Genomic DNA, 24,525 nt, shown 5'->3' with positions numbered 1-24,525 from the left:
TTGCTGTATCTGAGGTCCATGTTGGTCCGTAAAGCCCAGCGGTATCTTGTCCACTGGCGTTGCTAAGGGTTGTAGCTTAGCTCTGTAAGGTATCTGTAGAGGTCATGGGAGGGAGGGAACCTGACGGCTGTGGTGATCCTGAGTACAGCAGAGATCGAGTTTATAGCTGAAGTCATGATCTGAGCCTTTCTATGGAAATTAACATGTTCTGTAGAATCGGCATGTTCACATGTAATAACAACAATGTTCTTGTTCCCCATTATCTTACATTGTATGAATATTAAAGCTTGTTTCAGGGGCCAATGTATATCTGTTTCTCTCTATCTCTGTGTTGTTGTTGTGTGGGTGGGTGTGTATGTGTTTTTGTGTGTGTGCTTGTTTGTGTGTGTGTCATGGCTTAGCTTGCTGCCACACATCACACATCAGATGTGTGGTTTATTTCCCCCTGCCTGCTGGGCTGTGTGATTTCTCTCTTGATCTAACCATGTCTGATGGCTTCTGTCCAGTGACCCGTGCTGTCAGGGGGAGAGCCTGCCTCTGGCCCCCAACGAAACAGCCTTTTGTTTGTCTTCACGTCTCCCCTGCTCTGCTCAGTCACCGGCTCAGGTCAGGGTAGGCCCATTGAGAATACCCAGAGTGAAGCCAGAGAATGGCTGGGAGCAGGTGCCACTGGTGGTGGAGGGACCACAGAAGAGGTGGTGGCATTTTTTCATGCATTACTGATTTCTGACAGACCATAAATCAAATTGCAAGGACTGCACAAAGAAAAGGGACTGTTTGTAGAAAAAAAAAAAGTGTAGAGAGAAAAACCCCTGAGCACATTCCTTTTCCTGGCAGGCAGAGAGCACAAAAAAGGGTTCATGAGAAAAAAAGATAAAAAGAGTGAGTGAGAAAAGAAACTAGGCGAGGTGTCTGTGATCTGCAAACACAGGTCCCCTACCGCAGTCACATGGGGTGGATTTCCGCTCCGCTGCGTTAAGTGTGAGAGCTGAAGCAGGCTAGGGCCACTCAAGAACACAGCAACCAGGGTGATGTGAGTACGCCTCCTCCGGTCCATCCAACATGAACTCAGTAGGTCTCCAGCGGCAGGACAGCCAGGACAGCTACATCCTGGAGGGTTCCCTGAGGCAGAAGGGTCGTCTGTGGTACCGGCGCTCTCTGAGGAGCCTGGGGGAGAAGCTGCAGCAGAGAGCAGGGAGCCCCAGAAGGACCCAGCCCAGGGCCCCCCGCCAGGTGAGGGGGAACACACACACAAACCTCCTGGAGGATTACAAAAGATCCAGTGCAAACGTCTTGTTTAATTCCTTATCATAATGAAAACACAAATACTCTTTTGTTGAGCATTGAAAGTTCAGGTAGTGTGAATGTGAAAGATATTGAGATGGCACTGTGTGTTATGCAATATTACAACCAAACTGCAACATTTAAGTCAAATGCAGTTGTCTTGTTTTTTAATTGGTTATAATTATAAAGAACTAAACTTGTTCTACTCAGTATAAATAAGGTTTTAAGCAATTAGAAGTAAGTTTGGTATAAAAATATAGAAATTGTATATGTTAACCGATTATTGCAACTAGGGTACATACCGGTGCTTGCAAAAACATAAATCCGTTTGACAATGCTAATCTTTAGGTTATGTAAGAGACCAGCTATAAGATCAAAATACTTACACCCACTGAATGTGTTGAAGTTGACAGGAAAGAGTAATCAACAAGGTAGCGTATGTGTTTCTCCTGCTGGTCTGACAAGAAGGTTTTCTCTCTTTCCAGATGAGGCAAACTTCCAACTCACTCGTGGATTATTCGGACCCTCAGAGGTACATAACATATTTTAACAGTAGTTCAACACGCATTCCTTCATGCTGTGGTGTGCATAGGAAGGTGTGCTCGTAGTATAACTGCCTTTCCCCTATGTGCAGGACCACTCACACACTGGAGAAGCAAGACAATGAGACGTATGGCTTCGAAGTTCAGGTAGGACATTCAAACTTCACACCACAAACACACAGCAGGTGAGATAAAAACACAAGTATAAAACACAAGTGCACCAGCTAGCTCCTACAACCCCCCTGGTCTCAGTCTCAGTTTAGTGACTCGTCTGTCTGTGCTGTCTGGTGCCGCTTGGTGCTGCTTGTTGCAGACGTACGGCGTGCAGCTGAGAAACGTGCCGGCGATGGAGATGTGCACGTTTGTGTGCACGGTGCAGGAGGACAGCGCTGCAGAGAGTGCAGGGCTGACCGCAGGTACCTCGCCCCTTCCTCCACCTCCCTCGCCCACTTCCTGGCCCGTTTCCGGACTGCAGCATCCTGCAGACTGTCACACATCGCTGCCCCCTGAAGCTGACCCCGTTACACCTCGCTAACACACACACACACACACACGATCTATGGGGTTTAACTCTCTTTCTCTCTCTCCATTTTAGGTGATGTTATTGTTACCATCAATGGGGTCAGCATTGAGGGTTCCACTCATCAGCACATCATTGGCCTGATTCGAGAATCTACCAACTTCCTGAAGTGAGTCTGACTGATGATACTATAAGCAGTGCACCAGTTCAACCCCAAAAATGTGGCTTGTGTTTAAGACCATGGAATAGCCATACGGCACACAGTAGTTCAAACATGAATACTCGATACCAGATGAATGACCCATCCGTTGGTGTGTGCGTGTGGTTTCAGGGTGGAGACGGTGTGCGGTACTGTAGTGAAGAGGATCGAGCTGGAGAAGAAGATGAGCTCGCTCAAGGTAGGGCCTCTGTTTGTCTTCAGAACAGCTTTGAATCCAAACTCACATACAGCGGATGGATGCTCTCAGAAACATCCCCTCCACCCACTCGGAAGAGTAGAGCAGAATGTCAGAAAGACCAGACGATAGCTAACCTCTGAAAGTTATTCTATCTCATTCAGCCCCAAGCCTCCATTGATTTGTGTAAAGTGATCAAACACAGACAGTATTATATAACGGGGGTTGTGGTTGCAAATGTGTCTGAAGTCTGAAGAATGAAGTCTGACTTTTAATGCTATATTTCTGTTTACACAGCAAACCCTGAGAGAGAAGTGGTCTGAGCTGCAAGCTCTGGGTGTCCAGGAAAAGTGCCTCACCCGAGGTGAGGAGGGCCTTCCAGCTGTGAAACCACACTTCCTCTCTCACAGCACCTCGCTCTTTCTTACTTTAAAGCAGCTTACTCTTTAAGAGTTCCCCCTGCTTGGGTAATTAATCAAATGAAAAACTGTCGGATTGACTTCCTGTCACTGCAATAAGTTATCTCACATGTCTGCATGACTCGAAACACACAGGGGGCCTATATCCTTCAAGGTTGACTTTAATTCAGTACTTTAAATGTATTTTCTATTTTAAAGGGGAAGGGTAAAACCAGGATAGATAGCGTAGCTCTTAATAAACTGCACTTCAATAAAACAACATGTATCCTCCTGTATCTAAGAGACCCTCTCTCTTGTCCAGGCAACCTGAATGACAGCTGCCTGTACCCCTCCACGGACTCACTGGCGTCGCTCATGTCTCTCTCGGGTCTCCACGCTCACCGATTCTCCAGCGACAGCAGCTGGCGGAGCGTGGCGACGGAGGACAGCGACCAAGCCAGCGTGTTTGGGGACCTGAGTTCACCCAGCCCCTTCAGCGCCGCCAGCACCACCGATGACTCCTGCTTCTTCCCCAGCTCAGACCCCCAGCAGGGCGGCGGGGGGCGGCCCTCCTCCTCCACAGACCTCCCCCGCTCCACAATCAACCGCAGCCGCAGCGGCAGCCTGGCAGACAGCTGCTCCCTCTCTCCCTCCTGTGAGCAGAGCTCCCGCGCCTCCTTGTTCGGGACGCTGCCCAGGAAGGGCCGGCATCATGGCAGCGTGCGCCAGCTCCTCAGGTTCCTGCCTGGACTGAACCGCTCAGTGGAGGAGGAGGACAACTGAGACCAACACAGACAGAAGCCTTCCCTTCTACTGGCAATCGGTTACTTCATGTGTTCATGTCATTCATTTTCAGAGGGTTTTCTTGCAACGTGACTTACTCTGTGTGGGTGTGTGTGTGCGGGGGGGCTTGATCGTTGGACCTGTTGATCTGCAGTTAAAGGCTCACTGCCCTGGTGGAAGGTAGTGCATTATGTGGACTACAGACTCTGAATGCTCTTCTCAACAGCTTTTAACATGATGCAGTCTGTGGTCATGTAGCAGACACAACCAAGGGAATCATGGGTAAAATGAAGCATTATAATGGAAAGAGGATCCTTTTATGAGTCACCCATTAAGACTGTCGACATGGACTGCAGGCAGCATGTCAGACTGCCAGGAGAACATTGTCTTGGTTATTCCATCGAACATTAACACAGCATTAATACTTATTCTGCTAACTAATCTGAAAGCATGGACCCTGTAAATGAAGGCTACAGTACTGTATTTACTCGCGCAATCTTCTTCTGAATGTGACCACTGATGCTGGGTAATTATCCTGGATCTTGAAGATAAACAGGGCTCACAATGCCTTTGTTTTCATTAGAATTGTAAATGTTTTGTGGAAAGGAGACTATACATAAATACATTTCTATATAAATGTGAATGAGGGAGTTGTGAGGGAGGTGTGGCTCGTCTGTCATGTGACTGCTTCTAAACCACCAGGTACCTCCGCAGAGGAAAACAGGATGTGGCAGTAAGAGGTGCTAGTTTCTTTACTATTTTCGTTTGCATAAAAACTTCTGAGGACAAAAGTTTTTAAACACTGTATGATAAAATACTCTTTTTTTTGTAAATCACTGACGACGTTTATGGATGTTTTCTTTCTTTTGTCAGAAAGTACAGTTTGCTGGCTGTCATGTGCTCTTTAGTTTGACATGGAAATCAAGGCAACTAGGCTACTGTGAAGACTGAAATCTTACTGCAGTAAATAAAAGGTTACTTCAAACTGTTCACATTTAAATTGATGAGTGTTTGCCATTAGGTCCACTAGCTGTAGTTTAATACCTCTATGTAAACTACAAATGTATGTCTTTTTAACTGACTTTAAAACTCGTTTTTATTTATTATTTGTATTATTTATCCATGAGCTCAACTTCCTTCTGTGGACAATGTTTCCCCAGCAGCTACCCCGGCAACACGTTGTCATGGTGCTGAGAATGTGAAGTTTGGGTTTAAGGCCTTTTCAGTGTCTGCAGAGCTGCCTATGACTAATACAGATTATCACCAATAACTACATCCACTAGATGGCAGTATGGGAAAATCTATTTAAACATTTGGCTGCCTTGACGACAGAGACTGAATTCTATATTTGATTTAAATTGAATTATCTGTCTAGATCATCTACGTACATAAAAACATTTTTTACAGTTTCTGCTTTTTTAGACGGCTGGAGCAGTGAATCTTGAAGAGGGAAACCGAAGCCAGTCAAGCTGGACTACAGTTACACACAGTCAGCTTCCTGAAACCAGTGTAGTTAAGTCTTACAACAGCAACAATGTTGCAGACCTGTATATATTCCCCAGATATACCAGCATGGCTTGTGAATGTATCTTACCTTTTGACCTGAACCCAGCAACAAGTACAGAGCCCTATAGAAACCACTCTAATGCTCAGCCAGGCGTAGACTGGACTAAACCTTTAACAGAATGTTAATCTAGCCTCAAAATGTCACAGGGAGAAGGTGGTCACTCTGCAAAGATTAAAGAAACAGCACAATCAGTCCGTTTGTCCACGCAGCAGAGACAAAGAACCATTTACTGGCCCCAGAACAACACCAGTGTTCTCTACTTGCTCTGAGAAGCACACCGCACGCTAGCACTGCGAGACAGCTTGATCCTCCAACAACACATTAAAATGCGGGATGGCACCCCTTGCTTTCACTGTCCAATGGGATAACAGAGACTCAGAAATGACAGCTTTGATTGGTTGACTGGAGTGGGTGGGCGGGTGTTTGAGGACACTGGTTAGTACCGGGGGTTCAGGAGAAGTCCAACTGACCACTAAGAGCCTCCGAGAGGGAGCTCTACGGGAGGTTGAAGTGATCCAACCAAGGCAGAGATGATGGAGAGCCAGGAGAGCGGGGGAAAGACGACCCCCCAGGTGGAGGTCATCAGTGAGATGACCCTGGCAGACGTGGCGCCCACGGAGGAGGCCGTGGAGAGAGCTGCCGCCCTGCCGGAGGATGAGGGGGACGATGAGGTGTTCTACGAGGACGGGGGAGGAGGGGCCCCTGGACCCCCCTGCTCTGTAGAGGAGCCTCAGCCCCCCCAGTATGCTGACACAGCGTTGGAGCTGGAGCGTCCAGACATCCACACCTGGGCAGACCATCCCGGCAGATGTGATGCAGGACCTGCAGCCGCCACGCTGGCTTCAGAGGAGCGTGGGTCAGGGCCCCTGGGATGGTCCCTGGCAGAGCTCCAAACACAACCAGGGCCAGGGGAGTGGAGAGGTGAGAGGACATGTCAATGATGTTTAATTGATTGCTTTAATCATGGAACTTTGTAAAACTGGCTGCATAGGCATTTGCTGAACCTATTAAACTCTCTTTACACAAACAATGCAATACATTGGAAGCAGGTCCATTCTTGTGAACTGAACTAGTTGTCATGTCTAAAGAGTTTGAACCCATCCTCCTTTCTAAACATCAGCATCAGGGAACCAGGAAGATGATATGACATCAGCCCGGCAAAATCCTGCAGAGGAGGAATCTGAGGAGTTGGAGGTATTGGAGGACCAGACCGAGGACAACCAGCAGAACACAAGCTCCCAGGATTCCCTGTCCTCCATGAGCACTCAGTCACTGGGGAGGAAGTATGGCCAGAAGAACTCCTTCAACCATCACACCCACTCCAGATACAACACCGTCTCCTACCGCAAGATCAGAAGAGGCAACACACAGAAGAAGATCAACGAGTTTGAGTCCATGATGAACATTTGACCCCAGTCAGACGAAAGGTGCAGAGTCTCTGCTCGCTCTCCTGCTGCAGGGGTCGCAGCTTGGATGGGAGGGACTGTGTTTCTGCTCAAGACCCACCGTAACCAACACCGGTGGCAGACACTGTGCTGTTATAACTGTACTGATGAGATGTTCTGCTCGTACTGAAGCCAAAGTAATAATGTTAAGAATCCTAAATGTCACATTGAGCAGGTGGATTTGTCACTGCCATAGATTCTTGTACGTATTGCAATAGCTTAATAGATGGAAAATAATTACAAATAACAGGTTGTATTATAGCTAGTAATCTATTCACGGTGTAGTGCTTTATTTGATAAAATTGCTGGAAGCATTTGATTATGCAAGGCAGGTATTTTATCAGCAGATTAACTTTAAGAGGCTTGAAGGCTTGTAATCCGACAAGCGAACATTATGACTAAGATGTTGGCTGTTACCTGCCTAAGAGCTCTTATATAGAATCTTGTGTGAATTCACTGCAAGCATGAATCATTACGATAAGTCTTCCATAAAAACCCTTTTGTGATGTATTGTACAGTCAAGCAAAACAACATGTGACAATTTATAAATGACACCTTTATGTGAATATCCAGAGACTACTCACATGTCTAATGAAACAATAAAGTGAAGAAAAATGCTTACATATTTGTAACATTTACCAACAACTGTTTCATATTTTCAAAAAAAAATTAAAGCCAGAGAGACTTGGGCTCACAGTATTTATAACAGCTTGTAGCTTTAGCTCTCTCTAGTGTCGATAAGAAGAACTGCACACAAAAAACAAACACCTGCAGCCAAACTTTCAGAAACGAGCAGCAATTCTCCATGACTCACAATAAGGCACAAAAAGTCACCTGGCTTCAAATTAGGCTAAATATTTTCCTTAAAGACATCTATGATATGTGATGTTGGAATAAGCTACACAGGTTAATAAACAATTTCATGCATTTCATTCCAAAATATACATAATGTTTCTTCATAACAATGAAAACACAATATTATGACATTATTTACAGTAAACTGAGCATTCAATTGCATTCACTTAAACTCTAACATAGTGTTTCATTATTTTTGTTGAAAATGTCTCTTTAGCTGAGAATAAAACCCAGTGACCAGCTGGAGAAAAGCTGGGACAAACATAAACAATGCAAACAGGCACGTGTACGGACGGTCTACCAAAGACCATCACAGATTCATTTTGGTTTATCAAATCTAATATAAAATAATTCTAAAACACAGGTTTACCATTAAGTAGCTGTTGTTTCAAAGCAATCTGAGAGTACCATAACAACAGACAATGGCGTGTTTGATGCAAGGAAAAAAAGCACTGAAGGATTGCACATCCCAACACCAGCATCACACAGACTGAGCAACAATTAACATATTTGGTTCACAGAGAGATTGTTCCATGTGGAGGAGGTTGTTCCACAGAGCAGAGTTGTGAACACGGGCTTCTGAAGAGTTCATTTGCACCCGTCCTCCCCACTAGGCTCCTCCCTCCTCCCCACTAGGCTCCTCCCTCCTCCCCACTAGGCTCCTCCCTCCTCCCCACTAGGCTCCTCCCTCCGCTCCTCCCTTCTCCCCACTAGGCTCCTCCCTCCTCCCCACTAGGCTCCTCCCTCCTCCCCACTAGGCTCCTCCCTACTCCCCACTAGGCTCCTCCCTACTCCCCACTAGGCTCCTCCCTACTCCCCACTAGGCTCCTCCCTACTCCCCACTAGGCTCCTCCCTACTCCCCACTAGGCTCCTCCCTACTCCCCACTAGGCTCCTCCCTACTCCCCACTAGGCTCCTCCCTACTCCCCACTAGGCTCCTCCTCTTAGGTGTAGTAGTGGGTGAACTGCCACTTCTGCAGTGTGTTAGTGGCCTCACACCTGCTCATGTGGACGTCTCCCTTTGGTCCCGCCTCCAGACACGTGACTTTGGGGTGGTTCTCTGCTACGAGGTGCTCCGCCTGTGTGAGTGTGTGTGTGTGTGTGTGTGGGGGGGGATGCAAGGAGAGGTACAGTGAGAATCCTAAAACTATTCTTTTGCATCCTTACAAGAGTCTTACCTGGGCTACTGTGAATCTATTCTATGTATGAGCAGCCTGTACCAGCCCATAATGGGCTCAGCTTTAAACCCTCCTGAACCTCATCTTCGCAGCCCAGCAACACACAATACATCCTTCACAAGGACGGAAAGGTTGAGTGAACATGTGGCAGACATTAGTTGGTTATGTATTGGACAGATAAGAAAGGCAGACAAACAGCCCCACCCAAGACCCACACCTACCAGGCCGGAGTTGGAGGCCTTGTGTTGCCAGCGCAGGTCGGATCTGGATCGGTCACATGGCTGCAGGGCGGGGCCCGTGTCCTGCAGGGCCACACACACATCCTGATGGCGAAGGAGCTTCACCCAGGTGTAGTTAAAGTGCTGACTCTGAATGTCACGGAGACAGAGAAGCAGTTACAGCCAGACTTGTAATTAGGCGTCATGGTAACTTCAGGTTTGCAGGAATGGGTTTAGGCGTGCGTGTGTGTGAATTGAAAAGGAATTCAATTGTGAGCACACATCTGGGAGTTGTGTTCTAGTCATGGAAAGTGTGTTTTAACCCCAGCAGCAGATTTGAGAGTATTCACCTGCTTGCTGAGATCACAGGTCTCAAAGGAGAGGAGGGAGTCCTTCTGCACAGACAGGCATTTCCTCAATCCACGATTGAAAACCTGAAAGACAAGGATCACAAGCATTACATCAGTCTTAAGTTCTTTCCTTGTGTTGACATGTGTAGATATTCTGTGTTGTTGCCACTAGAAAGATGTGCTTTCCACCCTGGCCTGTCAGAGTGGAGAGAGAGAGAAGAGATGCAGGCCTTGAGAGACAGTCTTTGTTCGGGGGAAGGCACAATCGTGTCTCTGTGTTGGATTGACTGCTGAGCCCATGGAAGAGCTGGGAAACAACAGCTTCTCCAAGAGAAAACATCAGCCCGTCAGCGCTGAGACACAGTCTGCATCAGCCTGTCAGCGCTGAGACACAGTCTGCAGCAGCCTGTCAGCGCTGAGACACAGTCTGCAGCAGCCTGTCAGCATTGAGACACAGTTTGCATCAGCCTGTCAGCGCTGAGACACAATCTGCATCAGCCTGTCAGCATTGAGACACAGTCTGCAGCAGCCTGTCAGCATTGAGATACAGTCTGCAGCAGCCTGTCAGCACTGAGACACAGTCTGCAGAAGCCTGTTTACAAGAAACCTAAAGCAACCATGAGAACATTCATTTACATTAGGAACCCTGTATTGACCAGATAACTCCAAAGAAACAAAACAACTATATTACCCTATGAATCCTGCTGGGACATGAATCCTGCTGGGACACATGCTTGTTAGTGTATTAACAGCATCTTTGACTGCTACCTACCAGGCCCTCAGCTTTGACCAGCGGCGCGTCCAACTCCGGGCAGACGTTATCCAGGTACCACTGGAAGCTGTTGCACTGGAGCCTCTCCCTCAGACGGATCTGCTCCGTCAGGTTCCCGATGTCGGTCCTCCTGTCCAGCAGGTGGAGGTAGCCCTGGCCGTAGAACAGATCCTTGTGGTCGTCCAGCCACACCTCCGCCACCCTGGCCAGGTTCCTCTCCACCGTCTTCTGACGGTCCTTGGGGAACTTGTAGGGGTTCTCTCCCCGGAAGATGTGACCCACCCTGGAGCAGGGGATGATCTCAATCTCCCCTCCACACATCCAGATCTGAGGGCACAACCAGGCCCAACATGGTCAAACAGAGTGTGGTGGTTGTGGTAAGTGTCCGTCAGACAGGAGCGTAGGGTTACCTTGAAGGAGATCTCCATGTTCTCTCCTCCCCACACGTCCAGCCCCGGGTCGTAGGTTCCCAGCTCGTAGAAGTACTTCTTGTTTATGGAGAAGAGACCTCCAGCCATGACAGGACATCTGAAAGACCACAGGGACATCAAGTCTGTCCACTCAGAGCCAGACTGACAGGACTACTGTGTGTGTGTGTGTGTACAGTACCTAATAGGATCAGTATCTGTCATGTTGTTCTTCTTAATGTACTCCTCTGATAGCGTGCTCCAGCCAAAGACAAGAGGCCACTTGAAGATGCCTCGCTGGAAGTTATCAACCAGCACGTAACTGGAGAACAAAACCCCCAGTTAGCCATCGCAGCACGTTTCAAAAATAAAACACATAGCAATAAATACATTGCTACTGTTTCGGGAATACCCCACAATGTGACGCAACATTCTTATCCTGTTTGGATCAAGCCGTTAACCTCATATCCTTCTATGGAACAAGCCGTTAACCTCATATCCTTCTATGGAACAAGCCGTTAACCTCATATCCTTCTATGGAACAAGCCGTTAACCTCATATCCTTCTATGGAACAAGCCGTTAACCTCATATCCTTCTATGGAACAAGCCGTTAACCTCATATCCTTGTCACTGATGACCTCGATGACAGGACAGGCCACCTTCCTGCGGTCCAGGTGAACCCTCTCCAGCAGGGGCTCCAGCCAGCCCACATTGCACTCGATGTGGGAGTCCAGGAAGGTGAGCACCTCACCTGGAAGGTAAACACACTACAGGTAGTGCACACACACCATCTGCAGCTGCTGTGGATTCTCTATCTGACAGTCTACAGGCACAGCAGACTCTGGGTGTTGGCACAAGACTGTTGACTTTACCCAGCCTTTAAATATACAGAATCCTTTCACGTACGTTGATAAGCCAGTGAAAACGTCATCATAAGATTGTCCTTATCAGTGATTGAGTCCTGCGTACTCATGAGAAGGAACAGAATACTCACAAATGTACTTGCTGCAGCTGTGTGTGTGTCAGTCGGGGAGCTGAGCAGGGGTGACAGGGGGCGGAGGCCAGGGGCCTGGGGGCAGGAGGCCAGGGGCCAGGAGGCCAGGGGCCTTGGGGCCAGGGGGCAGAGGCCAGGGGGCAGGAGGCCAGGGGCCAGGGGGCAGGGGCCTGGGGGCAGGAGGCCAGGGGCCAGGAGGCCAGGGGCCTTGGGGCCAGGGGGCAGAGGCCAGGGGGCAGAGGCCAGGGGGCAGGAGGCCAGGGGCCTGGGGGCAGGAGGCCAGGGGGCAGGAGGCCAGGGGGCAGAGGCCAGGAGGCAGGGGCCAGGAGGCAGGGGCCAGGGGGGGGGGGGGGGGGGGTGTACCTGTGGCTACTGCTGCACCCTCCAGCCGGGCTCTGATCAGTCCCTGGCGCTCCTTCAGACGGATGATGCGCACTTTAGGAAACTGGGACATGTACACATCTAGCTGCTCCTTCAGATAGTCTGGGAGACGGATGGAGAGAGGGAGTGTGAGAGAGGGAGTAATCGATAGTGAAGGAAAGAGAGTGACGAGAGTGAGGTACAGAAAGTGAGGGAGACAGATGAGGTCATGGAGAAAGGGTGGCAGTGAGAGGTGAAAGGACTGACTGGATCATTCTTCAGTAACTTCAATAAAAACACATTGTGACACATCCCTGGTCTGAGGCCCAGCCTACCTCTGGTGCTGCAGTCGTCCACCAGGATGACCTCCTGCAGCAGGTGGGGTGGGGAGCGGTTCAGGACACTGTGGACAGACCTGAGCAAGGTGGACCACACCTCGTCCACAAAGCAGAAGATCACACTGGTGGTGGGCAGGTCATCATGGACCATGTTATCTGAACACCTGGATGAAACCACATGAGACCTAAGTCATCTGACATTTATTCATTTAGCATGAAGCTTTTATCCAAGACAACACATAAATAGTGCATCAAGTGAGTCCAGGAATAGACTGTATTTACTAGCCACATGTCAGCTAACTGGTGCCATGAGGAAAAAAAGAATGACTATAGTGCAACAATAACATCCTGATTACAGTAACTAGTGGTGTGGAGCAAACTAGAAGGGGAAACAGAAGAATAAACAACAAGTCATTCATAATCCAATTTGGTAGAGAAGGTAATTATGTATTCCCTCATGTGTTTATGTTGTGCGCAGGAGCGCAGGAGCTGGGGGAGAGGTGGGTTTAGAAACAGGATCTAGACTGGTGGTATGCAGAAGTAACCGGTAGTTCTACTCTGATCTAGGCTGTAGATCTACAGTGATTTAGGCTGTAGATCTACAGTGATCTAGGCTGTAGATCTACAGTGATCTAGGCTGTAGATCTACCGTGATCTAGGCTGTAGATCTACAGTGATCTAGGCTGTAGATCTACAGTGATCTAGGGTGTAGATCTACAGTGATCTAGGCTGTAGATCTACAGTGATTTAGGCTGTAGATCTACAGTGATCTAGGGTGTAGATCTGCAATGATCTAAGGTGTAGATCTGCAGTGATCTAGGGTGTAGATGGACTCACGTCAGGGGCCTGGTGTCTGGAATGGCCCGGTCAAGAGGAATCAGGTCACTCAGGAAAACGTTGAAATGCCCCTCGTTCCACCTCCTCCTCACCTCCTGCTCTTTGTCACTGGGCACCACGGCAGCATGGCCGAACTGTCCGACCGCGCCGCTGTTCCTGGGGCCAGCGGTCAGGTCCAGAGCCTGCACTCTGTGGACGCTCGCTCTCCGCACCGCCGACACCTTCCCTTCAGAGGCTTTTTGCGGCATGTTTGGTTTTTCTGTCAGTGACAAACTCTCCTTCACAGTTCCTACATCACTTTTAACAATCCGTTTGTCTTCTTTGATATTAATCACCTCTTTGAGTTTGGCTTCTTCCTTGACAGGTTTAGCTGAGGGCTCCACAACAACTTTGTCTTTTACCTGGTAGTCTTGTTTTTCTGGCTGAATAGCATATTTGGCACTCTTTTTTGTCTGGGAATAGGCCTTCTCATTATTGGACTCTACATTGATATTTTTGGAATCCGTGTTGACATCTTTGGCTTGTGGTACAACATTTATCTTCGGTTCCTGTAGTTTCTTGTGTGAGGTAGATGGTGGAGCAACATGCTTTTCTTCCTGAACACCAGGGGGCGATCTGGTAGTGTTTAAGGACACAGGCAATGCTACTTTTTTAGGGCTTTGAGTTATAACGACTCTCTTTTCCTCTGGTTTAGTCCTGTTCACACCCAGGTCCACTGCTTTTTTGGCAGGTGCATTGGTGTTCAAATGGACATGCCACTTTGATGTAATATGATGCTGCACAACTTGTACTTGACGGTCCATGATGGCAGCTTTTCCCTTCTCTAACTTCATGGTATCTCCTGCGTCTTTGCTTTCCTTCAACGCGGGCTCTTTTCTGGGCCGCTTTCTATAAACTTCATCAACCTTGTTCACAACTCTGACGGGACTTTGGTCATCATTGTCCAAGTCTAAATCAACTCTCTGCACTGGGTGTTTAAAACCCCTATGTATTACAGTTCGTTTAGTTGACTGTTGTTTGACAGCCTCTCTTTCCTTAACAATAAGTTCTTTCAATAGTTGGCTATTAACATCATTTATTGAAAGACGAAGCGCTGCCATATCGAAGAGAAGCCAAATGACAGAAGCAATGAAAACAAATGCCAGTACCCTCCCACTACCCCGAAAATATTTCCTAATTTTTATGGTCCACATCGTTAGTTCTCAATGTAATGTCTGAATCTCATGGTAACTGAATTCCCTCAAAACTTGTCGACCTCGGCTAGTTGCCTTCGTGGCATTCCACGTGGGCGAATTACCTTATCGAGGAGTCGTCAAAGGTTTGTTGTTAATGCAAGTTCCATACTTGAAGAAAAAACGCGTCAACCATAAACGCGTAAAAGTCAGAGAAACTTACTTGGGGGATCCACGTTGTTACTTTTGACGTGTTTCTATCGGGGTTATATTGTATTCCGTGTAGCAGGATCTAGAGGTACTATAAGCACATCACTGATACTTTGATTCTTGTGCTGTCACAAACATGTTTAGTCTATTAATAATGTGAAAATTAAATGTCCTTAGACGGGTTGGTAACGTATTAGCAAACCATCTACAAAGTCCTCCACTTTCGCTGTAGCTGCTGCACCCGCCCCGCCTTTCAGGCAGATTGGATTAACGACGTGTTTCAACTTTGACCTATGGAAGAGCGCTGTGATTGGACAGGTAGTGTAATGTTATGCAAACTGCTGTACAGTCATGGCCATAAGTTTTGGCAATGACAAATGTTGTGTTTTGCAAAGTTTGCTGGTTCAGTATTTGAGGAAAATGTTTTCACGTTTTTATAGAATACTTGAATACAATAAGGGACATTTCATATTTTATAAAGCTTTTTTGGGGCGATAATGTTCAATGTATGCAAATAGTCCCATTTTTTACAGCAGTCAATCTGCTCTTAAAATCCAATCAGAATGAAAGTGATTTCACCTGGCTAGAACTAGTTCACACTTTCCCCTGTTCTGATAATGTGACTTACTGAAATTATGTTAGCAGTCATTTTATGCCAAGGTACAGCAAGCTTTGCAAACACAAAATGTGTGTCGCTCCCAATATCTCTGGCCACGGCTGTAACTGAACATATGGAAATACGAGTTGGCGCGTTCCAGTTATGTACTATGGTCTGCTGACCTCAGGTCTGTACAAAGTTACATAGCTGATAGTAAGAGATCACTTCCGACAAATTAAGTTGAAGTGGAAGGTAATAATGACACGGCAGGCTTGTGAGGTGTGGAAGGTAATAATGACACGGCAGGCTTGTGAGGTGTGGAAGGTAATAATGACACGGCAGACTTGTGAGGTGTGGAAGGTAATAATGACACGGCAGGCTTGTGAGGTGTGGAAGGTAATAATGACACGGCAGGCTTGTGAGGTGTGGAAGGTAATAATGACACGGCAGGCTTGTGAGGTGTGGAAGGTAATAATGACACGGCAGGCTTGTGAGGTGTGGCCCCAAATGTGTTTATGTGACACAAACTTGACTGATTACCATGAACCAAATACAATTAAACGGGTGTAGCCTGTATCTGACGTTTTTGTGGTGGGCGGTTGTTAAAGGATAAGATTAATAATGACTCGCCTCTCTTTCACTCACTCACTCACTCACTCACTCACTCACTCACTCACTCACTCACTCACACTCTCACTGACTCACTCACTCACACACTCACACACTCACACACACACAAGCACACAGATTCATAAAAGCTGTATTATCGCAGTCATTAGGCAGTGATTAGTGGAGGCAACAACAGGTTTTCCTCTTCATCAGAAGGCATCTCGTGGGAGTCCATGGGCTCTGTCCAACCCATTACCAGTCCAGCGCGAGGAGGGAGGCGGGGTGCGACTCCCCTGGTACCTGCCCTTAGCCACAGTACACAGGCTTTCATTAGTCTGTTAGCTAAATGATTGGCCCCAGGAAAGCCCCCAAGCTCTACAATGCTGGTGTCAGTTTATATGGGCCATTCCTGTGGCCAAATGTATTCATTAATTCCTCTATGTCTGCCCCTTTCCCATGATGCTACCCTCTCCCTGGGTTGTTAAGTTAGAGTGAATGTCCACACTACTGTCAGGATCACACTCTCTCTCTGCCATCCCTAAATTGTGTTGTTAATAAACAGATTTGTCCAGAATCTTAAAGAGATTAAATGTAAATAGAAATTAGAGACAATTATTCCCCTTAAATTGACACGTCCGTGTGTACAATGTAAGAATGTAGTTGTCTGATATCTTTAGAACATGTTAATTAGACCTTGGAATTAAAATTACAACAGTTGGTCTCTGTAATTTACATAGAGGTCATGTTTTGCTAATATGGCTCTCGTTGATACAGACAGCCAGCAAGAATATGGTTAAGTCTGACCCACTGACATTTTCAGCTACAAATTATGCACAATGTGTGAATTAAATTAATTAGAGAATTCATTAAGAAATATGGCTCCCGGAAACGAGTGTAATATTTGGTTATGTGATGTAATTTTCTTTCATTGTTAAAGCTAATTTGTTTCATAACAGTTCCTGCGGTAGTTTTTCCTCACTGTTAACCATGATGTATGCAATTTGTTAGCCGTTAATTAATTATGATTAGATGTAGTGAATACACATCTTGTTTTGACAGATGGCCCCATCAGTGCGACCTTTGCACAATTAGTTGAAAATCAATTACTTACCTTTTAAAAAACTTTTTGTAAGATCTTGCAGTTTGTGCAGATAATATCCATTGATAAACTCGGATTTTATTCTAAATGTCTTAAATTAGTTATTATCTATGTTGTTAATATCTTAACATATTCTTCATCCGATGCTTATTGTTTGTCTTTGTTTCACATATGAACATGAACCAACTCATCAGTTTGCACGCGCTCCTAAACCATGCTAAATTTATGGCAGGAAAATCTCGTTTCACGGACTGACACTGACAAATATCTTGTCTCTTTCAATGATATATCCCTGTCTGCCATTGCATGGTGACAGTGCATGGTGTCTGCCATTGCATGGTGACAGTTCTGTAATCCCGAAGTTTGCCTTGCACAGATAATATTCCTGTACTCACCTTCAACCACAAGGTGGAGCTGTAGTTCTGCGTTCCAGTGCCATAGTTAAACACCCTCCTTAGCAACTGGAAGGGGTGAACAAGAAACGGATGGATACTGATATATATTACGCTGTGTTACGGATAGAGGCTGTGGTGCAGAGATATTCTGCTATTTATTTTTCCTCATGTAAACGCTATTATGAATCCTAATTTAGTTCAACACAATTATGCCAGAGTTATGCAATTACATTAAGAACCATGAAAGAAGAATAGTTTTATGTGTTTTCAGGGTGTTTATTCATTATGTATTTGATCCTTTTTCAGCCCTTGAAGGAGATGGGAGAGGGACACCTGCGTTCAGCAGCGTTTTTGTTCAGGTAAAGTTAAGCAGTTTTTCAATCCCACACTAGCCTACAATGTTGCATACAATGGTTCATGGCCTTCCTATGGAGATAAACGAATGAGTCATTATTAATATCAGTTAGTATTAGTGTTTTAATTATGTTTCATTGTTGAGATTATTGGCTGAGATAGTTTCTGTCTATCAGTTGCAAATAAAATAAAATAATAAGATGTATAAATCAGTAAAAATAAATATTTGAGAGCGACTTTGAATCACATGACTCATGATGAACTGTATATAGATAATCCTAGTAAACATTGTCTAAGGTAGGTTCCATCATTTTCACTGTAGTTTTAACTGAAAGTACCTTCATCCACAATCCTATGTTTTTTATTTGACCAACAACACAATACAGCAGTCCTAAGATGGAGAGGCCAGGCCTGTTCCTTCAGCAGGTCATGTGAAGGTGATACACACTGAACTTGGCAGTGGACATGTGAAGGTGATACACACTGAACTTGGCAGTGGACATGAGTTAATGTCTGACATAAAAAAATAACTACATAATTTGTCTCAATCCAGCAGCCTGACTTGGCATGGTCTGGAGCCATCCTAAATGTCACCCTGTTATGGGTCCTGGCCAAAGGTATGCTGTCAGGACGGAGCCCTCTGGCACCGGGGATACCCGCTGGGCGCTCTTTTACCCTACAGCCATTTGGAAGCCATCTTAGTTGTTTTGCATAGCATTGCTGTATGCATCCAAACAAACAAGAACAAAGATAAACAAAAAGTTTGTCTGAGTTTAGTTGAAAGTTTGTGTTGCCTATGTGCTTTCCTCATGTGGACGTGATGATTGTTTGTTGTGTGTGACGTGTTCTGAGGACGGTGCACATGTTACATACATGTGGGCTGTTACATTTATGTGGGTCGTGTTACATACATGTGGGTTGTGTTACATACATGTGGGCTGTGTTACATACATGTGGGCTGTGTTACATACATGTGGGTCGTGTTACATACATGTGGGCTGTTACATACATGTGGGCTGTTACATACATGTGGGCTGTGTTACATACATGTGGGTCGTGTTGTCTGCATGCAACATGTGAGAGAGTCGGCATAATCAAAGCCATTGAGTTCACTTGTATAGTTGGTGTAATGGTGTTGATGTCATAGGTCTTGGCACAGATCACAGAAGGTTTTAAAATATTCACAGTGGCACATTACTGAAGATGAAGGCAGGCACAAATCCAGTTTTGAGGAACTTGACTTCTTTTGTGCGATTTCTATGAGGCCTATTGGCAACTACACAACTTTATTATCTCCCTGTGGCAAAGGAGATGACGGGACGCTGTATCTAAATTAACTTTTTCTATTTCCCGGTAAATGAAATCAATTCCATCCTTTATGTTAGTTCTCATCTGCCTTTTGTCTTGTTGTGGAATCTTTTCTTTTTCTCCCTTATTCATCTGTTTTGCCCTTTTCTTGATCAGATAGCATTAAACATATAATTAAGTCATAAAGGCGGATACGTGATGAGTGTAGCAGATGGTAATTGCGTCCTACATTTGAATGGAATGATATGCATTGCTACAATTTACTGCCTTCGGCTCATATTTTATTCAGCAACCTTTTATCTCTTTTCCCTCAGAATTATTCTGCAATAAATTTAGACATCTTATCAATAGCCGGGATGATAGTGGCAGAAACACGGGAAAAAACGGAGCCTCCAACGTTTTACGCTGTTTAAAATAATTTTCCATAATAAAAGAGTTATCAGGTGAGCTGTATCGAGGCAGAGGGCTGCTGGTCTGGCTGCTCGCTGGCGATGCTCCTCTTGGTTTGTGGACAGCCTGTCACTTCTTGTCCCCAGTAAGAAGCTAAAGGGTGAACAAAGATAGTTTTCAATCTCAGGCTTGTACGTCCCTCCCTTATAGGGAGGTGAAGCCTCTGTTCTCCATGGGTGTATAAGAGGTGCCATAGCCACGTGAAATACGTTGTTATTAAATGATTGCACTGCACAGGAACAGTTTTGACTCGGATACTTGATAATTCGGCTGATGATGGCTGCAGCTTCCTCCTGGTCTATGGTGCAGCTGAGCAGTGTGTTTGTCTGAGGCTGGTGTATGGGGACTACAGCAAATTATCTCTAATTCTAGCTATTGTACAGTACGCTCTCCTCTTTCTGCTTGTGAAGAAACCCCCTGCTGCTAGGGTGAGAGTAGGGGGGAGGTGGGGGGGGGGGGAGGTGGGGTGGGGGGGGCTGGAGCACACTTTCTTAGGACAACTTTCTTCTTTGTTGGCTCACAGCAGAGCTGTGAGTGTAGCAGTGCCAGGGTGTCTCATGTGTAGCAGTGACATGCTCTCCTCTCTGTAGTTCCCTGGTGAAGAGCTGGACTCCACTGATACTTCAGGATGGGTAGCAGGGGCGATATAGGTTTAATTCTCATGTTCCCCCAACCTGCCAAATTCAGGAGCTGAATGCCAGCTGGAAGGCTTACACAGGAGGGGCTGGGATGGGGTGAGCGTGATGCTGGGGGGGGGTGAGTGTGATGCTGGGGGGGGTTGGGGGGGTGTTAGCAGACTGAAGGTGCTCCAGAGATGCTACCCCGGCCCTTAACGCGCAGTCACAGTCACGACACAGGTCCATTACCTTTAAGCACTAGTGCTTATGTCTGCCTGTCCGCTCTCCAGCCCCTCTGACTGGGAGGGCTTCTGTCCTGGGTGAACAGCCTCTCTGTATTGATGCCTCTGGCTGGGAGGGCTTCTGTCCTGGGTGAACAGCCTCTCTGTATTGATGCCTCTGGAGTTTCCACTTGCTGGTAATAGACTGGAAAACACAGATAATGTGTTTGATCGATCTGCGTGAACAAATTTCATTTGTTGGGATCAATAAACGTTTACAGTTGACAGAACCCTGAGAACTACATTTATTTTAGCTTTTTTATTTTTTTGTTTTGATTGAAGGTGTCTCACAGAGAGGCAGATATAGGGAAGCAAGCCTGGTTCCAGTCGGTGTACTGCAGCAGGAAAGGAGCCTTCTGTGCTGTTATTGCCAGAAATCTGTATTTAAAACTAATATCAGACTGCATGGCTGCAGGCAAAAGGCACCAAACCAATCTGATAGATGTGTTTCTTTTGGTTTCTTTGTGATGTGAATTAGAATGTGAAAAATAACAATTTCCCCTACATTTTTCACTGGCTATCCATTTTTTTTCATTTGAGGGATATAATGATTAGATTTTTTTTTCCAGGGCAGAGTATGATTTGTATTATGTTTTAGAACGCGGCCGAAGCGGCATAATAGAAAACTGAAGTGGAACAGGAGGGAGAGGTGATGTCAGGGAGGAGAGGAATGGGTTTCTACGGCTCAATCTTTTACAGTCTGCTTCATGTTGGTTCTTTCTACAGGTTTTTGTGATCATGCACAGAGGCACCCCCTCCAGCCACGAGAGCCTGAGCTCTGAGCCCCGAGCTGATCACCCAGCCGCCCTGCCTGCTGCACACACAGCTAACAGCCGGAGATGGGAAGTCCACATGGATAAACGTTTGGAGGGGAAGGTAATGCTCCAGGCGAGAGCTGTTCAAAAGGACTTGACTGTGGAGGAACCTGGCCTGTGGCAGCCACCCTCTCCCTAACCTCTCATGCTGTGGCTTTTTGTTTTTGTTGTAAATGTAGGATGATGTTTTAACCCTGAACACTTCTCTCGGTTAATGACCACGGTTAAATCTGATGCATGCAGAGGTTAACTAAGGTTTAAACTCTCCCAGTAGTCAAATGCATTGACGTTTATAATAACTTGTTTTGGTCAGCCTTGTACTGATCTGCTTCCTACAACATGCTGAAGTGTGCTTGTCTCTGCCAGCACAGGCCCTACATTATCCACCATACGCTAACCCTGTCTAGTCAGCTCGACATAGATGTGATGGGTAAAGTGTGAAAGCTGGTATCATACTCCTGCTGCTGTACAGCAGTGCTCTGTGAGTGTTAAGGCTGCTGCTGTACAGCAGTGCTCTGTGAGTGTTAAGGCTGCTGCTGTACAGCAGTGCTCTGTGAGTGTTAAGGCTGCTGCTGTACAACAGTGCTCTGTGAGTGTTAAGGCTGCTGCTGTACAGCAGTGCTCTGTGAGTGTTAAGGCTGCTGGTGTACAGCAGTGCTCTGTGAGTGTTAAGGCTGCTGCTGTACAGCAGTGCTCTGCGAGTGTTAAGGCTGCTGCTGTAGAGCAGTGCTCGGTGAGTGTTAAGGCTGCTGGTGTACAGCAGTGCTCTGTGAGTGTTAAGGCTGCTGGTGTACAGCAGTGCTCTGTGAGTGTTAAGGCTGCTGGTGTAGAGCAGTGCTCTGTGAGTGTTAAGGCTGCTGGTGTAGAGCAGTGCTCTGTGAGTGTTAAGGCTGCTGGTGTAGAGCAGTGCTCGGTGAGTGTTAAGGCTGCTGGTGTAATTCTGAGCCTGGCTAGTCTGGAGGATGCGGCTCTGATGCGGCTGCCAGGACGTCTTCCTGCTTGGCACAGGTTAGGAAAGGGCCTGAGATGCATATTGTTCGTGTTCATTTGAATAAGGACAAATGTCAGATTTCCATGGCTGCAGGCGGCCTGCATGTTAGATGATCAACTCTGTTGGCCCCTGGATGCAGGGTCATCAGTAGTGCTTCCAGGTCAGTCACTGCATGCTGGTTTGGGGCCATTATTGACCTTCTGACAGCGAGCAGGGGCCCTTCTCTAGGGGCACACATAATCACTTCAGATTTACTGGGATCCAGGCTCACACAAACTAATCAAAATGCTGTTGTTTTTTTCCTTTGTAATGTGTGTTAAATTATATTTAGATTTGTAATCTAAATATATTTATATATAAATATATAGATTATGCAATGTACTACTTGCTGTTTTTGAATTTTATTTTGAGATACTATGCAGGTATACTATTTTTATGCATTATTTAACAAAAAACTGAAAGTAGCAAGTAGGGGAAACTACTGTTTACATGATACATGATACTGTATATAACCACATGATACTGTATATAACCACATGATACTGTATATAACCACATGATACTGTATATAACCACATGATACTGTATATAACCACATTATACTGTATATAACCACATGATACTGTATATAACCACATTATACTGTATATAACCACATGATACTGTATTTAACCACATGATATAACCACATGATACTGTATATAACCACATGATATAACCACATGATACTGTATATAACCACATGATACTGTATTTAACCACATGATACTGTATATAACCACATTATACTGTATTTAACCACATGATACTGTATATAACCACATGATACTGTATTTAACCACATTATACTGTATTTAACCACATGATACTGTATATAACCACATGATACTGTATTTAACCACATGATACTGTATATAACCACATGATACTGTATTTAACCACATGATACTGTATATAACCACATCCTACTGTTTATAACCACATGGATGGTTTTATTAACTTATGTTTAATACTGTATTTATAAAAAATACAGAAATTTAGCATTCCCTGTATGAAGTCCTACTCAGTGTTGGCTGCAGCACATGGTCTACATGGTGGAGCTCCAGCTTACACTCTCCGTCACACGGATATTTATAAGGGTAAGAAATGAGTCATTACTTGAGCTGTAACAGGACCATGTGCTGTGGGTGGTCTGTGACTGGAGAGAAAGGTTGAACACAGCCCGTATCCCAGAAGCCCCTGGGCTAGCTCACGGCTCCTTCATGACGTTCTCGCCGCACAGGCGTGCGTTTCACCCTTCACTGTGCTCAGTCTCCCTAACCCTCACCTGGGGCCATGGCCATGTCTTCATGGCCCCAGACAGGAAGTTACATCACACCCTCTGCACTTCCTCTCCTCGGTCTTTCTGTCTTTCTTTTCCCTTGTTCTTCTTCGTTTTTCTGATTCTTCTCCTTTCTGTTTCTGCTTCTCTTTCTGCGTCTCTTTTTCAGAGCGTTCTGAATGAATTCTGTAAATATCCCTCTATTATACACTGTAAATATTTACTGATGCTGCATCTGTCACCAGGGCTGGTTTATGGCTTATTGTTAGTTGTTGTTACAAACGACTTTTTATGTACACACACACTGGAAACCACCAAAGAGGAAGTATGTTTGGATCAAACACAGTTGCATGATGGAAAGTGTGCAAACTCAGAGAAACGCTCCTAGCATCTTTGTTGGTTTCTTGAAAGTGTTTGCAAAAAGAGAGAGAAAGGGGGGGGGTGAGAGAGAGAGTCAGGAGAGGGGGAGAGAGAGAGTCAGGAGAGGGGGAGAGAGAGAGTGTGGGGGGGGGAGAGAGAGAGTGTGGGGGGGGGGCTCAGTTGAGGGTGCCAAGGGCCTACCCGTTGAGAATAGGGTATTACATTATTAATTAAAATACAAGTCGCCTAGTAGCCCATGGGTATACCATGTAACACACTTGATTGAATCAGGTGGTGGCAGGCCAGCCTTTTTGTATTTTGCGCTTGAAGGGATGAGAGAAATTTGAGCATGGTTGTATTACTCCACATGAGAGAGAGAGGGAGAGAGAGAGAGAGAGAGAGAGAGAGAGAGAGGGAGAGAGGAAGAGAAAGAGAGAGAGAGAGAGGAGGGAGGGAGAGAGAGAGAGGGGGGGGGGGAGAGAGAGGGAGAGAGAGAGGAAGAGAGAGAGAGAGAGAGGGGGGGGAGAGGGAGAGAGAGAGAGAGAGAGAGAGAGAGAGAGAGAGAGAGAGAGGGAGAGAGAGAGAGAGAGAGAGAGAGAAAGGAGAGAAGGAAGGAGGAGAGAGAGAGGGGGAGAGAGAGAGGAGAGAGAGAGAGGGGGAGAGAGAGAGGAGGGAGAGAGAGGGGGAGAGAGAGAGAGAGA

At 46.1% G+C, this 24,525-nt stretch overlaps 3 protein-coding genes and 1 long non-coding RNA gene across 4 annotated transcripts; 3 read left to right on the top strand and 1 right to left on the bottom strand.

The window, feature by feature from the left end:
* Positions 1–1,023: 1,023 nt before the first annotated feature.
* On the top strand, positions 1,024–4,926 carry cytip (cytohesin 1 interacting protein). The gene is made up of 8 exons (XM_067258958.1): positions 1,024–1,233; positions 1,770–1,816; positions 1,919–1,973; positions 2,140–2,242; positions 2,422–2,515; positions 2,678–2,744; positions 3,039–3,105; positions 3,462–4,926. The coding sequence occupies exons 1-8, from the start codon at positions 1,063–1,065 to the stop codon at positions 3,920–3,922; spliced, it is 1,065 nt and encodes a 354-aa protein (XP_067115059.1). The 5' UTR covers positions 1,024–1,062; the 3' UTR covers positions 3,923–4,926.
* Positions 4,927–5,993: 1,067 nt separating this feature from the next.
* Positions 5,994–7,616, top strand: LOC136964911 (uncharacterized). Its single transcript, XM_067258878.1, has 2 exons — positions 5,994–6,410; positions 6,610–7,616. Exons 1-2 carry the CDS (start codon positions 6,020–6,022, stop codon positions 6,897–6,899), a joined length of 681 nt encoding a protein of 226 aa, XP_067114979.1. The 5' UTR covers positions 5,994–6,019; the 3' UTR covers positions 6,900–7,616.
* A 994-nt stretch (positions 7,617–8,610) lies between these two features.
* LOC136933547 (polypeptide N-acetylgalactosaminyltransferase 5) lies at positions 8,611–14,841 on the bottom strand. Its single transcript, XM_067228988.1, has 10 exons — positions 13,245–14,841; positions 12,405–12,571; positions 12,073–12,192; positions 11,331–11,466; positions 10,917–11,036; positions 10,718–10,835; positions 10,308–10,634; positions 9,536–9,619; positions 9,189–9,335; positions 8,611–8,868 (listed from the first exon to the last, which is right to left on the bottom strand). The coding sequence occupies exons 1-10, from the start codon at positions 14,435–14,437 to the stop codon at positions 8,734–8,736; spliced, it is 2,547 nt and encodes an 848-aa protein (XP_067085089.1). The 5' UTR covers positions 14,438–14,841; the 3' UTR covers positions 8,611–8,733.
* A 506-nt stretch (positions 14,842–15,347) lies between these two features.
* On the top strand, positions 15,348–18,148 carry LOC136933557 (uncharacterized). The gene is made up of 3 exons (XR_010874815.1): positions 15,348–15,411; positions 17,634–17,686; positions 18,068–18,148. It is a non-coding gene; the product is annotated as an uncharacterized lncRNA (long non-coding RNA).
* The last annotated feature ends 6,377 nt before the right edge of the window (positions 18,149–24,525 follow it).

The sequence above is a fragment of the Osmerus mordax genome, chromosome 2 (genome assembly GCF_038355195.1).
Source record: "Osmerus mordax isolate fOsmMor3 chromosome 2, fOsmMor3.pri, whole genome shotgun sequence".
In the NCBI taxonomy this organism is placed as follows: domain Eukaryota; kingdom Metazoa; phylum Chordata; class Actinopteri; order Osmeriformes; family Osmeridae; genus Osmerus; species Osmerus mordax.
The sequence above is the reverse complement of the archived record's forward strand: the minus strand, read 5'-3'. Positions and strand labels throughout refer to the sequence as shown.